Source organism: Gekko japonicus, unplaced genomic scaffold, assembly GCF_001447785.1.
Source record: "Gekko japonicus isolate JY-2015 unplaced genomic scaffold, Gekko_japonicus_V1.1 scaffold321, whole genome shotgun sequence".
In the NCBI taxonomy this organism is placed as follows: domain Eukaryota; kingdom Metazoa; phylum Chordata; class Lepidosauria; order Squamata; family Gekkonidae; genus Gekko; species Gekko japonicus.
In genome coordinates, this window is record NW_015169181.1 from 286,677 (window position 1) to 302,932 (window position 16,256).

Consider the following 16,256-nt stretch of genomic DNA (forward strand, 5'->3'; position numbering starts at 1 on the left):
TTCTGTGTTGGTTGAGATCTTCCAGCTGCTACACATCTGGATAAGTTTAAATGAGCCAGCATATGCTCTTTGATACATTGCAAAGATTTTTGAAAGGTGTTCAATGAAGTGGAAAACCAAACAGGGCAACAGACTTAAGCATTTATTCTGCATGTTTTAAGTGTCCTGTATCTACAGCTGCGTATGTATACCAGTAGTATACATTGCACAGCCTCAGGAAGAATGCTAAACTATAATTTTCCAGGATTTTTGTAGTATCTTAGCACTTTTTAATTATATTATTATTTAAATTATTTATGGACATAATAGCAACTTTCATAAATCTCTGTAGGGATTGGCAGCCTTTAAGACATTGGTTCAACCACATAAGGCCTTGCTTTTTTTTCTTGCTTCAGCCCCGCTAAAAATCCCATGGGGCTGATGTAGCTTTAATTGCCAATATGTTGGTTTAAGCATTTGTGGGTGCTGTTGCTGTCCTGGTGTGCGTGTGACATGCTGGCTTTTACTTTGTTCCTGCCATGGCCTTACTTCCAGCGTGCTGTGCAAGTCTCTTTAAAATCCGTTCTCTTTCAAAATCTGGACTCCGGATATATTTGAACATACCGTTCTCAGCTGTTGATCCTTAGGAATCCATTCTGTTTGCTGCGGAATCAGCAGTCACCAGGTCAATGCTGTGCTGTTCCCCCAACAAATCTTAAAAGGACAAAATGTAAATAAATGTAAACAATGACGGTTTAGAGTTTTTACTAAATATTAAGTCACTTAAATTTCTTTTTTTAAAAAAACGACCAGAGTGTCTTACTTTGTATTTCTTTTTTAAAGACTTTGATAGGTTTTTTCGGAGATGAATTTTGGCTAGTTAATGGAAGAGAAGATACAAAACTGCTTGTTCTGCCACCTCTGACAGCGTTGTGACAAAGTCTTTTTGCTAACAGTCCTAAAGCATTCTAGCATGTCTTTATTTAGAGGGACTAGCAATAGTTATTGGAGTGCTAAATAAAGTCTGCAAAATGCCTGCTTTCTCAGCTAGCTGCGACCCTTCCTATACTGCTTGTTTTCACAGAAAGTATAAACTTTTAAAACCACCAAACCCATGTCAGAAGGGACTTGATTATCAGAAACTCTCTCATTTATAATTAGCTGTTTGGACATCAGTGTGGCTCAGAGATACTGAACCAAACAGGGTCAGTGTGTGGAAAGTGTATATACCTAATCTGTCCAGCTGGTAATTGTGCTGTTAAGTGTCTCACGTATGAAATGCATAGAAGTGGGTTAAATGTGAATGTCAGATTGGTATCAATGTTATGCTTCTGTTGGAAACTTCAAATCTGGCAACATTACAGTTGAACTCACGATATTACGCAACATACTATTGTAAGTTAAAATAGGGTGAAAACTTCATCCTCCAGTTTAATTAACTGGCATAGAGGGGTGGCTGCAGACGTACTGTGGGCATCTTCTGATGTCCTTTACTTACATATCATGCAGTATTTTAGACGCTCAGTTTGGAGCGTGGAGTGGGAGTAGCAACACTAGCGCAAAAGAACACAGTCGGCTTCTGCAAACTACTCAGCAGGTTCTTACAGCACAATGTAAAGCCTCCTTTCAAGGGCTCATTATTGGCTTAACTGATGCTGCACAATGTAAGGATTTCTAACTTTTTGGATTCCCAGACAGTCCTTAGGTATTAGACTGCTTCTTAATGTCTTCTGCATGACTTGAATATTTCCCTTAGAGGTGTGCATAAATGGGGGTGGGGTGGGGGACCCTTAACAGGAGATTGGCAAGCTAAGTGCAAGGAATGGCCATGCAAGTTAACCTACAGCTTACTTGATGAACCATTGCTAAAAAATATTGATAAACCTTGTCTGTAAATCTGTTTGTATTTGTTGTGGTGATAATTTAGTGTAGACTGTAAGTAGAAGGAAGTTTCAACGTGACATGAAAATATACAGACCAGTTAATTTTCTCCAGGTATCTGAAGTACACTATTTTCCTTTTGAATTTAAAAGACCGTACTGAAATGTCACATTTTAAAACTATCATAAGGCCTTCTATTTACAAGTGCCAGAACTTTATAAGTAATTTGATGGTTTTGTATTTATTTATTGTAATTTTCAGTTCAGGGTTTTTTTAAAATTTTGAGTGGAATATAATATATTAAAGTGGTATTTTTGTACTTTTTGGTTGTCATCTTCCTGCTCTTATTTTTTTCCTTAAGCACATTGCACAGTAAACTTTTTTATCTTTAAAATTGTGTCTGTGGTTTTCCTTTGGGTATATCTGGCTTGCCTCAATGAATACCTTTCAAGTCTACCCATTGCAAGTAAATATATACAGGGCTTTAACAACTTGATGTCAACAAGACGGTTGCCTCTGGTGTCTGGAATAATTGTAATATTTAAGGGCTGCATACTGAAACTGCACACTATCTCAAACACCAAATGTAATGCCAGGAATAAGACTTAAACACTTTCTAAATTGATTCAGATTGCTTGTCTTAATGGTAACAGGAGGGGAGGCAGTTTTATTCCAGTAATTCTGAATGTGGTTAGTACAGTTTTCTTCTGAGCTTTGCTTGCCAAACTTAAGAACTCCTGAAAGAAGAAAGGGATCAAACTTTGTAATCATTCCATAGATTTGTTGGCAGCTAGCTGTCCTGAGCAGACAGAGCTCTGGTCCAGTCTGCGGTTAGGCTGGCACAAAAACTGAGTTCTGCATAGCAAAATACTGCAGGATTTTTTTTAACTTGGAAAAAGGCTTATTAGGAAGGAAGAAACTTTCATGAGCATCCCAGCAGTCGTTTCCTGTCCCGAAAATAAGAGATGATCTAAAGAGGATGCTTTTTCTTGATTAGAATTTTACATCCTCACATTTCGTCCTGTCCCTGTTGTATTTTATGACTCCTCTTTGGTTTTTCCCCCTCCTCAAGTGCATAGTGAGGTTCCACTCAGCATCTGAAGAAGTGGGCCGAAGCCCAGGTAAGCTTACCCGCTTCTTCCCAAGCCTGCACTAAAAAATAACTGCACAGTCAAAATATGTTCATAGCAACTGAAGTAGACTCCAGTCCTTGAAAGTGTATGCTAGAACAAAGTTGTTTTAGTATTAAACAGTACTTCACAGTGACTTGAAGGCACTGCACGGGGCACACCATAGTATCTGAAGAAGCGAGCTCCAGCCCACAAACCGTGTACTGTACTAATGAACAAAGCGCTGGTCTTTAAGGAGCCACAAGATTTTTTTTCAACTTCAGAGAGACAGAGATGCTCACACGGCTTGGTGTTAGTTTGGTGTGAGAGCCAGTTTGGTGTGATTAAGTGCACGGACTCTAATCTGGGAGAACTGGGTTTGATTCCCCACTCCTCCACTTGCACCTGGCTGGGTGACCTTGGGCAAGCCATAGTCCTGATAAGAGCCGTTTCTGTCAGAGCTCTCTCAGCCCTGAGGTAACAAGGTGTCTGTTGTGGGGAGGGAAAGGGAAAGGAGCTTGTAAACCACTCTGAGTGAAGGGCTGGAAAATCCAATCTTCTTCCTCGGTGTAAGGATTAAGCCATACGGGAACCATACACTTTGGAGCTTGTGTGTGTGTGTGTTGAATGCATCCAGCCAGAGAGAAATTCCTGGGTAACTAGAAAGCTTCCTCTCAGCATTAAAAAAAAAAAAGCTTTCTGTTTTCCCGGTTGCATTTCGTAGTGTTCTAACACATTTATTATATTTCTTATATTATTTTGTATCTTTCTCCTAGGTAGAAATCCTGATTGATCCCTGTGAATAACTTTGGAAAGCACTCTTTTCATTCTATTGGCTAGTATCTTAGCAAAAATTTTGTAATCTGTGTTTAATAATGAGATGGGCCTGTAGTTCTTTACTTCTTCCTCATCAGAGTTTGGTTTGTGAATTAGAGTGATCAGCGCCTCATTCCATGAGGCGGGGATCCTCTTCGACTGGGGTATGTTGTTAAGTAACTCTTTGTAGGGCTTTCTTAAATGCTCCTCAAATTGTTGGTAGAATTCTGTTGGGATCCCGTCCGGGCCTGGCGATTTCTGCTTTTTCCCATTTTTTATCGCTTCCAATTTAAAACAGTAGGGGGGCCTCTGGGTTTTGGATAGCTTAGGGCCTCAGCAAGTCTAAATCCAGCCCTGTTTGTTCGTTTTTGCTCCTGGACAACGTCACGGTCATTTCATGTCCCATTCCTAGCCTCACTGCATCCTTAAATGCATCCTTTTCTACCGAACCCCGTTGACTTCAATGGGGTTGGGTGGGTGTGACCGCTCAGAATCGGCCCTGTGAATCCTCTGCACCAATAAACTGCATGGCTGTTTGGGTCCCGCCTGCCCTCCCCAGGGAAGAAGAGCCGTCACCTGCCGGCTTGCAGAGAGGCGGGGGCTGGAGGAGCGCTCCCGGCCGACAGGGAGCAGCGCGCCAATCCTGCCCGTTCCGGCGCTTGCCCTTCGCAAAGATGGCCGCCTCGGGCGCTCCGGTGAGGAAAGCGCGGAAGGCGGCGCCGCGGGGCGGGGCGGACGGAGTCATGTGAAAGGAGCCGGGCAAGATGGCCGCTTTCCCGTGGTAAGAGCTGAGGGGAGTCGGGGAGGGAGTGGGCTGCCACGGGAGGGGAGAGAGCCGCCTGGGCGGGCGGGCCCAGGCGGCTCTCTGTTTCTCCTCAGAGGCGGCGCTGCAGGCTCCGTCGGGCGGGCGCCAAAGGCAGCCGGCGGGGAGAGGGCGGGTGTCTGAAGGTGTGAATTGGCCCGAAGGGGTGGAAATAGGCCGGGTTGCCCGCTCTGGGCTGGGAAAGGCCTGTGGACTTTGGGGGAGGGAGGGGCCTGATGCCCTAGAGCCCACCCTCCGAAGCAGCTGTTCTCTCCAGGAGGACGGATCGGGACCAATGTTCCCTCTAAGCTGTGGAGCCCTGTGAGCAAAAATTCTACTTCGTGAGCTACTGGCATTCAAGTGGTGAGCAGGTGATTTGGCTGCTGCATAAATGAGTCTGCTCTGGAGCCATCTTTCCTGAGCAAAGATGAAAATGCGTGAGCCGGAGGCTAAAAAGCTGTGAGCTAGCTCACACTCACTCAGCTTAGAGGGAACATTGATTTCGGGACCAGTGTTCCCTCTAAGCTGAGTGAGTGCGAGCCAGCTCAATGTTTTTTAGCCTCCGGCTCACACATTTTTGTCTTAGCTCAGGAAGGAGGGCTCCAGAGCAAAGTAATGTATGCAGGAGCCAAATCGTTTGCTCACAACTTTCAGGCCAGTAGCTCACAGAGCAGAATTTTTGCTCACAGGACTTCACGGCTTAGAGGGAACATTGATCGGGACAGACCGGAGATCAAGTGTAATAGTGGGAGATCTCCAGGTGCCGCCTGGAGGTTGGCAAGCCTAGGCAGAAAAAGAGAAGCGGGAATCCTGAGCAATGTTCCCTCTAAGCTGTGGAGCCCTGTGAGCAAAAATTCTACTTTGTGAGCTACTGGCATTACAGTCGTGAGCAGGAGCTTTGGCTGCTGCATAAATTAGTTTGCTCTGGAGCCCTCCTTCCTGAGCTGAGACAAAAGTGTGTCAGCCGGAGGCTAAAAACCTGTGAGCTAGCTCACACTAACTCAGCTTAGAGGGAACACTGAATTCCTGAGTGGCGCCTCAAAAGGCGGACAGGATTTTGTTTAAACTGTCGCCTGGAGCCCATTTCTTGCAGCAGAAAATGAGAGGGGAGTGGAGATGTTATTCTTCTGCTGCCACAACTGGCTTCTGAACGGTTCTCGGTTCTCGGGTAAGAAGCCCAGTTGAAACGGGGAAATAGCCCCTGAGGGAGCAACTTTCTAGCCAACCCTTTGCCTGCTGTGTTTCTGTGCGTGTGGGGTATCTTTGAGAGAAGAGAGCGCTTTGAAAAATGTGCCCCTTCCTTCCCACAGCCTGAGCAGTTGGGTGGACAGGGAACTGCATTGCCTATACCTGTGCAACCTCGCAGTGTACTGTGCTGGCCTGGGAATTTCACGGTCATTTAATGTTGTATTCCTATTCCCACTGCATCCTTACATGGCAGTGTTTACTGTGTATCTAATACTGTGTGGCCATATTATAGCTTGTTTTGAGACTTGTTTTTGGAAAGTATACACAGAGACTTGATATACTTGTCCCCCCCCCCCTCTCTCTCTTTCAGGACCTTGTAATCTGCATTGAGAAAAGCAGGCTGTAAATAAGATAATAAATAAATAAATAAATATCATCTTTCCTCAAAAAAAACAAATGACCCCCCCCCTTCACTTGTTCATAACATAATAAATGCTGCAGAAGTAATGAAAAAGGAAGTATATTTGTGACAAAACAAACAGGAACACCTTGGGAGGGCTTCACTGCTCCTCTTGAATAGGGTGGCTTGGGTGCTATTGCTGATGGTTGCTGTTGTTATGAATGTCACTTATAGTCTGCCTTTCTCACAGACTCAAGGCAGTTTACAAAGTATGAAAAGCAACTCATTCAGACAGCAAAGAACAGTAAATGCAGTACGATTAGGACTACAGAACTGGAAAAACAATGCAAATAAAAACTGGTCTATGGCATGATAATACCATGATGAAAAAAGCAGGTTACAAAGCTGGAGGGTGTTGCAGTGAAAAGGAAAGGGATGGCATTCGATAAACAGTGCACTAGACTACATTACTATCCCTTACACAAGTGGCCTCCTGTGCTGTTCCATTATATTACCATTCTGATCCCTTTGTAAAAACATTCTCTTGAACTTGCAGCTGGGGACAAAGGTGCTGAGCAAGACCGACAGCCAGTGCTGACTTCTGGCAATTTAAAATAAAATGGTAATTTTAAAAATTGTGGGTGGTGTGTGCAAAGTGACATTATCTTGAGAGCCAGTTCAGTGTAGTGGTTAAGTGCGTGGACCCTAATCTGAGAGAACCGGGTTTGATTCCCCACTCCTTCACTTGCAGCTGCTGGATGACCTTGGGCAAGCCATAGTTCTGTGAGAGCTGTCCTTGAAAGGGCAGTTCTGGAAAGAGCTCTCTCAGCTACTTAAAAAAATGTTAGAACTCTGAAGCCAAAATAGCATGAAGAAGGGGGGTAGGGAGTAAAAGGTGGTGTGTTATTTTTCATATGGTTTTGGACCATGCAGGGGAAAAATATACATTTAAACTAGAACCTACAACTTGTTTTACTCTAATTGAAACCAGCTTTTTTCATTTTTAAGATCTGAGATTTTTTGAGAGCTCTGTGGACTCTTGAGACTTGTTTTTGGAAAGTATACACAGAGACTTGATTTTGGACAGAGGAAAGACTCATTTTGACAGTTTCTTTCCATGCTCAGTTGGGGTCGCTGTTGGTTCATATTAGTGCAGTATTGATTTCACTGTGTTAAAATCTTTTTTTAAAAATTCAGTGAAGAAAGCACAGGGTTGAATGTAAGTAGTTCATTCTACACTCTCTGGGCTGGCTTTCCAAAGGAATGGCCGCTGTATAAATGCTGGGGAAAACTCAACAGCCTCCTACCCTTGAACACACACAAACTAAATGATCTTCCAGGATCCTAGTTGAAGAAAGAGAGACTCTTTTGCAACAGAGACTTGGTAGAAAAGTTTCAGTTGTGCAGACTGTTATTGGGTTGTTGCCCTACAGTCTTCTGAGATCCCCTGAAAACACTTTTCTACACTGTTGTAGCAAAGTGACTGTGCCATCCTAAAGCAGAGCTGTACCTTTCTAAACCCATTGGACCTTCTTACTAATGCTTGTTAGCCCAGAGGACAGAAGAAATAGCAAAAGCATCATTAGAATAGTACATTCAAGTGAAAGCAGGAGCCTAGAGATTAAGAAACCCAGAGTCATATGTGCTTCCTTAGATTCTCTCTCTCTCTCTCTCTCTCTCTCTCTCTCTCTCTCTCTCTCCGAATTTGGAGACTACCACCCACTCAAACCCATTACAGTAAGCTTCCTGTGTCTTTGTAAATAACATTTTCTATATCTTTTAAAGTGCTGTGTAATTTTTTTTCCTGTCTGTTTCTGGTTTGCGCATAGTTTTGTTTGTCAAAACAGTCATAACCATAGAGAGTACTGCTTTCAGGATGCTGCTGCTGGTGGTGGTGCAGAGAGTGTGATGGACAGGTGTGACTCTTGTCACAGTTGCCCTTTTCCCAAAAGAGGCAGGGGCAAGTTTGTTTATATGTTTACATGCTTTTTCCCACTTACGTCCACCTTTCTCTCCAGTGGGGATCCAAAGCAGCTTACCTTGTTCTCCTCTTCTCCATGTTATCCTCACAATAACCCTGTGAGGTAGGTTAGGCTGTGAGTGTGTGACTGGCCCAAGGCCACCCAGCAAGCTTCTCTGCCTGATGGGGGATTTGAACCTTGGCCTCCCAGATCCAAGTCTGACACACTAACCGCTAAGTCTTTGTGTCGAGGTTATTTGCTACTTTTTATTTTATCTTAGATGCTTAGGCTAAAATTCTAATTTGGCTCTTTCCCACCAATTCAACTAAAATCCTGTTATTTCCATTGCATGTAGGGTCAAATGTGGCACTTTTTTTCCTCCCATGTCATTTTTGGGGGTTGGTAACACCTGGAGGGGAGGTAGATGTTTTTGGAAACTACAAACTGGAATAGTGATTGCATTGTTTTTAGCAGTTATAGGCTTCTTTGTAACATTTAAAGGTCCCCTTGCAGAATTCAGCATCCGCTAAATCTTAGCTTTTGCACATGTGCATGCATTTTTTTTAAAAAAAAGAGGGAAGTTTCTTGAGGGTGTGAGGGAAAGCTACCTTAGTCCTTGGTCTCAGTCATACGTCATCCACAGTTTTGTATTTTGAAAAGCTATCATAACTACCCCACCTTTCTCCCATTGTTCAACCCAAGCCAGCATATATAGATTCCCAGGAGATCTTCCATCTGAGACCAGACCCTGGCCTGCTTAGCTTCACCAAAGTGGCTGCAGAATGAGTCTACCAACCATTTCAGTTTTCTAGCTGTGGAGCACGGAATTCTTTAGGATACAGAAAGCCCTGATTTCTAGCTTCCTACATAAAGTTACTTGTGGCAGAGCTCATCTTGGCTTGTTTCCCTGGCTCAGGTGTTTTTAATTCTGCATAAAGTTGAAGTCCTAGTTGCATCCTTTCTTTCTTTCTTTTTTTTGGTAAATATTTTTTATTTTATAACAAACAGACAAAGACAAACGAATAAAAACAAAAATAAATGCATACAAACATTCATTGGGAGAATCTCCAACTCTTTGAGTTAAAGTTGTCCATATAAAAGTATGTTTCTACATCTTATAATGTTAAATATACCTTTTGCACAGTTTAATATACATTTTCTCATTGTCCTCTCTTTCGGTTGTATTCACATTTCATTTAATGTGAAATTTAATGTGACAGTCTTGACCATGTATTTTCGAAGTTTTCCTCTTTATATCCTTTCAAAATTAAAGTTAATTTGTCCATTTCAGCAGTTTCAAGTAGTTTGTTTATTATTTCTTCTTTGGAAGGTATCTCCTTTCTTCTCCAATATTTAGCATATAATATTCTAGCAGTTGTAACTACATGTATAATAAGATAAGAGTTTTGCTTTTTACAATTTTCTGGAAGTATATTCAATAATAACAATTCTGGTACAAAGGGTATATTACTTTTTAAATTTTTTTGATATATTTCATGTATCCAAGCCCAATTTTTTTTACTTTTCTCACAAGTCCACCACATATGAAAAAAGAACCAACCATCTTTTGACATTTCCAACAATCATTTGACATATTAGGATAAAATTTAGATAACTTATCTGGTGTAATATACCATCTATAAAATATTTCATAAATATTTTCTTTGTAAGAAATTGCTTTGGTAATTTTTATATTTGTTTTCCATATCTTAGACCATTGATCTAAATCAATATTATGGCCCAAATTTTGAGCTCATTGAACCATAGAGCACTTGACCACTTCATTTTAGGTTTTAATTTCTAGCATTGTAACATGCAATTTCTTAATAAGTTTGTCATCAGTGTAGAGCAATATTTTATCTATTTCAGTTAGCTTTTCATAGAAACCCATTTGTTTATCTTTAACAAATCTTGATTCTAATTTGGCTCATTCCCACCAATTCATATCTATATCTTGTTTTTGGAGGTTCTCTATTGTCTTTAGTTGGTTTTTATTACCTAACACATCTTCATATATGTACAATAAGTTTTTAAAAAAATAAATTTGGGTTTGTAAAAGCTTCATGTGGTGAAACCCATTTGGGTATTTTAGTATTAAAAAGTCTTTTAGTTTCTTCCCATACTTTCAATAATGTTCTTCTGAGAAAATGTTGCTTGAAGTATTTATGTATTTTATCTCTATCATACCACACAAATGCATGCCATCCCAATAGTAAGTCGTGTCCTTCTAATTTTAATAACCTTGTATTTTGCAAAGTAATCCATTCTCTCACCCAGATCAATGCAGCTGCTTTATAGTATAGAAGCCAATCTGGAAAAGCAAATCCAGCTCTTTCTTTTGCATCTTGCAGAGCTTTTAATTTAATTTTGGCTTCTTGTTTTGCCATATAAATTATGACACCAGTTTATCAAGTTCTTTAAAATACTGTTGATTTTGGATAATTGGAATTGTTTGAAATTTAAAAAAATCAACTTTGGTTAGATATTCATTTTTATGGTAGCCATAAAACTCACTGGGGAACCTTGGGTCAGCCTCTCTCAGTCTAGCCTGCTTCACAAGGCTGTTGTGAGAATAAAATGGTGTGAGAACCACATATGGTGCCCTGAATTCCACGGGGTAAAAGTTGGATAAAAATCTGGGGTCATGAACTGGCTGATTAGTAAAGTTATGTCATACCAGAAATCTGGAGCCATGGTTTGAAGTTGGCTTATCAACCACAATTAGTCTTAACTATGGCTTTGCTTGATGTATGAACACAAGATGTTCTGGCTTGTTCCTTGCTGCTTCCTGTGTTGCAATGCATGCTGGGATGCCAGCAAAGTCTCTACAGGGGGGAAGCAGGAAAGGAGTGATAAAACCACAATTTTGAGGGGTAAACCAGGGTTTTTATGGTCATCTGTGAACTGGATCCTGGTTTCACAAACTAGCAATAGTTAAAATCAGGGGTCATTTCGTAGAAAAAGAGGTGCAGGGGCTCGTTAGCATAACTCATTAGCATAACTTATTTGCATATGCCACACCCCCTGACCTCACCAGAAGTGTGTCAGAAGGCAACACCCACCGCTCAGGCTCCACTGGACTGTTTTGGATTGCTAGCTATTTGGGGGGGGGGGGATGCACAGATCTGTCTTCGCAGAGGAGGGAGAGCTTGTACCTGAATAAAACTTGGTCTTAAAGGTGCCACTGGACTGTTTTGGACCGGGGGGCTGGGGGGAGCTCTGCAACTTACCTGGCTGCTTCTTGCTCTGACTAAGGGCTGCTGGGAGCAGGGGGTGGGGCTTGTTGCATGTGCCCACCCCCTGGGCTCTTTACTGCCGGAGCTCTGCTCCTGTGCGCTCCTGCAGGAAATGACCCCTGGTTAAAATAAACCGTGGTTTTGCTTTGTATCTGAACTGAACCAATATACAGGAAGTCAAACTTTTACCTGGCATGAGGATGTTACACCTTTTTCCTTTCTTACTCCATAGGACAGTTCCAGAAAGAAACGTGATAAAGATGAAAATCTGACTGTAGGGCCTGACTTTGAGCCTTGGTCAAGCAAACGAGGCGAAATCCTTGCTAGATACACGACAAATGAGAAACTGTCCATTGTGAGTGAACATTTACTTTTTAAAAAGTTACATGTATGTAAGAAGGCTCTAATGATGTGATTAAAAGTGAATTTTTTAAAGCATAAATTCCAAGGTGATAGATGTGTTAGTCTGCTGAAGCTGAAATAGCAGAGGTTGTTGACGGAATGAATATAGTGGGTATAAGGTTTTGTGAGCCAGGGCCCATTTCATGCATCTGACAAAGTAGATTCTTGCTCACATGGCTTCTGGTACAATAAATGAGTTAGGCTTCAAGGTATCACAGATGGTACTTTTTTTTTGTTAATTTAACCATAATCAATGTCTGTAACACTGCCTGATTGTTCTGTTGCTAGAGCACCACAGCTTCCCTCTGAATTTGTTGTGTGTATTTGTAAAGTTTGCATTGTAAAGTTTCAGGTTTCATGTTGCACTTACTCAAGTAGCCTGTTAAACAAAGGAAGAAAAAAATGCAAAAAATGCTTCTTGCCCAAAGAAGAGTTTAGTGAGACCCAGAAGCTCACACAGTACATGCAAATGTTGGTTGGTCCTAGTAAATGTTATTTTGTTACATTTTTATGGATGTTAGTGAGTAGGTTCTTAATAAGTTAAAAGACACATTCTTAACAAGTGTTGTTTTCCTTGCAGAACTTGTACATGGGATCTGAGAAAGGCAAGTAGTCACTATGTCCTCACCGTACTGACCCACAGATTTTAGTGGGAGGCCTTGAGCGAGGCATTATGCCCTATTCCGTATCACCTCCCACTTTCTCCCATCTGTAGTACGGGGGAAATAAAACAGGGCTAGTTTAAGGGGCTGCGGTGGCTCAAGTGGCTGAGACGCTGAACTGCAGACCGGAAGGCTGGTAGTTCAGCAGTTCAAGACCCAAGTGCCGTGTAACAGAGTGAGCTCCTGTCTCTGGCCCCAGCTCCTGCCAGCCTAGCAGTTCGAAAGCAAGAAATTGCAAGTAGATAGATAGGTACTGCTTCAGTGGGAAGGTAACAGCGTTCCGTGCGCCTCGGCGTCTAGTTATGCTGGCCACATGACCACGGACATGTCTTTGGACAGCGCTGGCTCTTCGGCTTTGAAGCAGAGAGGAGCACCGCACCTCTAGAGTCGGATTCGACTGGCTTTCGAGCAAGGGAAACCTTTACCTTTACTAGTTTACAGTTGCTTAGCCCCATCTCATCAGATCTCAGAAGCTAAGCGGGGTTGGCCCTGGTTAGTATCTAGATGGGAGACCACCCAGGAAGTCCACGGTCTCTGTGCAGAGGCAGGCCATGGCAAAACAAATGGCAAACCTCCTCCTCTGAACGTCTCTTGCCCTGAAAACCCTGCGGGGTCACCATAATTCAGCTGCGACTAGATGGCAATTTTCATCTCCAGTTTACAGTAGGTGGATGTGAAGATGTGAGATACAATACATGATTTGCTGTGAATACTTAAGAAAAGTGTCCCAGTCAGTGTTCCCTCTAAGCTGAGTGAGTGTGAGCTAGCTCACAGTTTTTTAGCCTCCGGCTCACAGATTTTTGTCTTAGCTCAGGAAGGATGGCTCCAGAGCAAACTAATTCATGCAGCAGCCAAATTGCTCGCTCACAACTTTAATGCCAGGAGCTCACAAAGTAGAATTTTTGTTCACAGGGCTCCACAGCTTAGAGGGAGCCTTGGTCCCAGTATGTCTGTGTTTGATTCTTTTACACTATAACATAGAAAAGTAGCTTTGAGAGTGTAGAAGTCCAAAGTCATTTAAGAAGTCCAAAGTCATGATCCCATCCCCCCAAACTCGTATTCTTTTATGTGGCTTCATGTCTCATTCTCCACCTTTCTTTCCATTACTTGACTTTTCCACTGGAAACGTTATGGGTGAAAATGCACTTGTTGGGTTCAAGTGCCCAATTCATCCCCCCCCCCCAAAAAAAAAGTCTGGATGGTCATTTCTGCTTCCGAAGACATCATTTGGGCATTCTGTATTTTTCTTTATTGATTTTGAAGAGAGGTATCCATGGCTTGCCTTCATGCAAAACAATGTATGACATGGTACAGCGTTGTTTTAAAGACTGCAAACATCTCACTGCTTGCAGGAAAAGCCAGCACTCCTGGATCAGCGGTTTCTGAGAAGGTGCGGACAAGGCTGGAAGAGCTGGACGATCTTGAAGAGGTGACTGAGTGCTTCAGCCTGATCCCCCTCCCTTTGTGCACGCGGAAGGGGGTTGGGGGGAGGCCGTTTCCGTCATAGGCAGAGCTGCCGCCCCCTGCTCTGCTCCTCCCTGCCAGCCCTTGGAAGCTTAGAAGGAAGCGGTATCCTGGAAGGAAGTGCTTGGGGGACAGACGGTCTCCGCCGCAGGGAAATCCACCCTTTTGAAGCTGGGGGGGGGCAGGACAGGATAAAACGAGCACATGTGTCTGCAGAAGTCACTTTAGTGAGGCTTTGGATGACTGTCATTCGACCTTTGCTGACCCCAATGTGAGGCTTCTGCCCCCTCCCCTGATGTCAGAGTGGGACGAGTGGGATGGCCCCTGGAGTGCGACGGAGACCAGGCCAGGGTTGAGAAATGGGTTGGGGTTGGTATTACTGAGCAGCGTGTCTTGCTGGATTAACAGAGGCAACCAAGTTCCTTAGAGTAAAGACTTGTTACAAGTATGATAGACAATAGACTTCTTTAAGAAATGTATGTAGTTATGAGTTACATTAGGCTGGTGGGCAGGGTGGGAGCCCCAGAGAGTTTACAGGGCTCAAGGCTGTTGGATTCCTTTGAGCGGTGGAAGGCTGGTCCGAGTGAGGTAAATAAAAGGGAGCACAGGCTTTGGCAAATGAAATGCAAGTCAATGGTCCGGCAGGCAAAAAGGGACTACGAGGAACATATTGCAAAAAACACACAGGCCGGTAATAAAAATTTCTTCAAATACATTAGAAGCAGGAAACTAGCCAGGGAGGCAGTGGGGCCCTTGGATGACGAAGGGGCGAAGAAATGATTACTAGAGGATGATAGGGAAATGGCAAAGAAGCTGAATGGATTTTTTGCCTTGGTCTTCACTGTGAAAGATGGGAGTTGCTTGGCCACTCCAGAACCGCTGATTTCAGGAGGGGTGTCAAAAGACCTGAGCTGGATTGATGTGACAAGAGAGGAGGTCCTATGACTGATCGGACTGATTAAAAACTGACAAATTACCAGGCCCAGAGTTCTGAAATGTGAACTTGTGGGTCTTCTGACAAAAATGTGCTATCTGTCACCATTCCCGAGGACTGAAAGATAGCTAATGTAACCCCCATCTTTAAAAAAAATGGTTCCAGAGGAGATCCAGAAAATTACAGGCTGGTCAGTCTAATGTTGATATCTGGTAAACTGGTGGAATCTGTTATCGAAGATGAAATTAGTAGGCGCATTGATGAACAAAAGCTATTGAGGAAGAATCAGCATGGGTTCTGTAAGGAAAGATCTTGCCTGACTGACCTTTTTGAGTTCTTTGAGGAGGTGAACAAACGTGGACAAGCGTGACCCATTAGATGTTGTTTAGCTAGACCTCCAGGAAGCTTTTGATAAAGTTCTTCATCAAAGGAGCCTAAGTAAACTCAGCAGTCATGGGATAAGAGGACTAGTCCTCTTGTGGATTAAAAACTAGTTAATTAACAGGAAACAGACAGTGAGTATAAATGGGAGGTTTTCACAGTGGAAGGTGGTAAGCGGTGGGGTACCGCAGGGCTTCATACTAGGTCCAGTGCTTTATAACTTGCTCATTAATGATTTGGAGTTGAGAGTAAGCAGTGAAGTGGCTCACTTTCTGGATGACAGTAAATTATTCAGGGCGGTGAGAACCAGGGAGGACTGTGTGGCGCTCCAGAGGGATCTGTCAAGGCTGGGCAAGTAGGCATTGATGTGGCAAATGAAGTTCAGTGTGGGCAAGTGCAAAGTTATGCACATTGGAGCCAAAGTTATGCACATTGGAGCCAAAAATCCTAACTGTAAATGTATGTTGATGGGATCCGAAGTGGCAGTAACTGACCAGGAGAGAGTTCGTGGAGTCATGGTAGATAACTCACTGAAGATGTCGAGGCAGTGTGCGCCTGCAATAAAAAAGGCCAATGCTATGCTGGGGATTATTAGGAAGGGGATTAAAAACAAATCATCTAGTATAATGCCCCTGTGTGGCCTCATTTAGACTACTGTGTACAGTCCCTGTACCTCAAAAAAGATATTATAGCACTGGAAAAGGTGCAGAGAAGGGCTAAGGAATGGAACATTTTCCCTATGAAGAAAGATTAAGGATTTAAAGGCTTTTTAGCTTGGAAAAACGACAACTGAGGGGTGACATGATAGAGGGTTACAAAATTATGCATGGGATAGAGAAGGTAGAGAAAGAAGTACTTTTCTCCCTTTCTCACAATACAAGAAATCGTGGGCACTCAATGAAATTGCTGAGCAGTAGGCTTAGAACAGATAAAAGGAAGTAGTTCTTCACCCAAAGAGTGATTAACACGTGGAATTCACTGCTGCAGGAAATGGTGGTGGCTACAAGCATAGACAGCTTCAAGAGAGGATTGGATAAACAT

At 42.8% G+C, this 16,256-nt stretch overlaps 1 protein-coding gene across 1 annotated transcript in view; it reads left to right on the forward strand.

Annotated features, from left to right (window-relative positions):
• Positions 1 to 4,459: 4,459 nt before the first annotated feature.
• Positions 4,460 to 16,256, forward strand: part of LOC107114570 (chromosome unknown open reading frame, human C16orf62) — a 97,716-nt gene continuing 85,919 nt past the window's right edge. Inside the window, exons 1-4 of the mRNA XM_015416108.1 lie at positions 4,460 to 4,480; positions 11,605 to 11,727; positions 12,355 to 12,379; positions 13,789 to 13,865. Of these exons, the coding sequence (XP_015271594.1) occupies positions 4,460 to 4,480; positions 11,605 to 11,727; positions 12,355 to 12,379; positions 13,789 to 13,865 (246 nt within the window). The remainder of the gene's footprint in view (positions 4,481 to 11,604; positions 11,728 to 12,354; positions 12,380 to 13,788; positions 13,866 to 16,256) is intronic.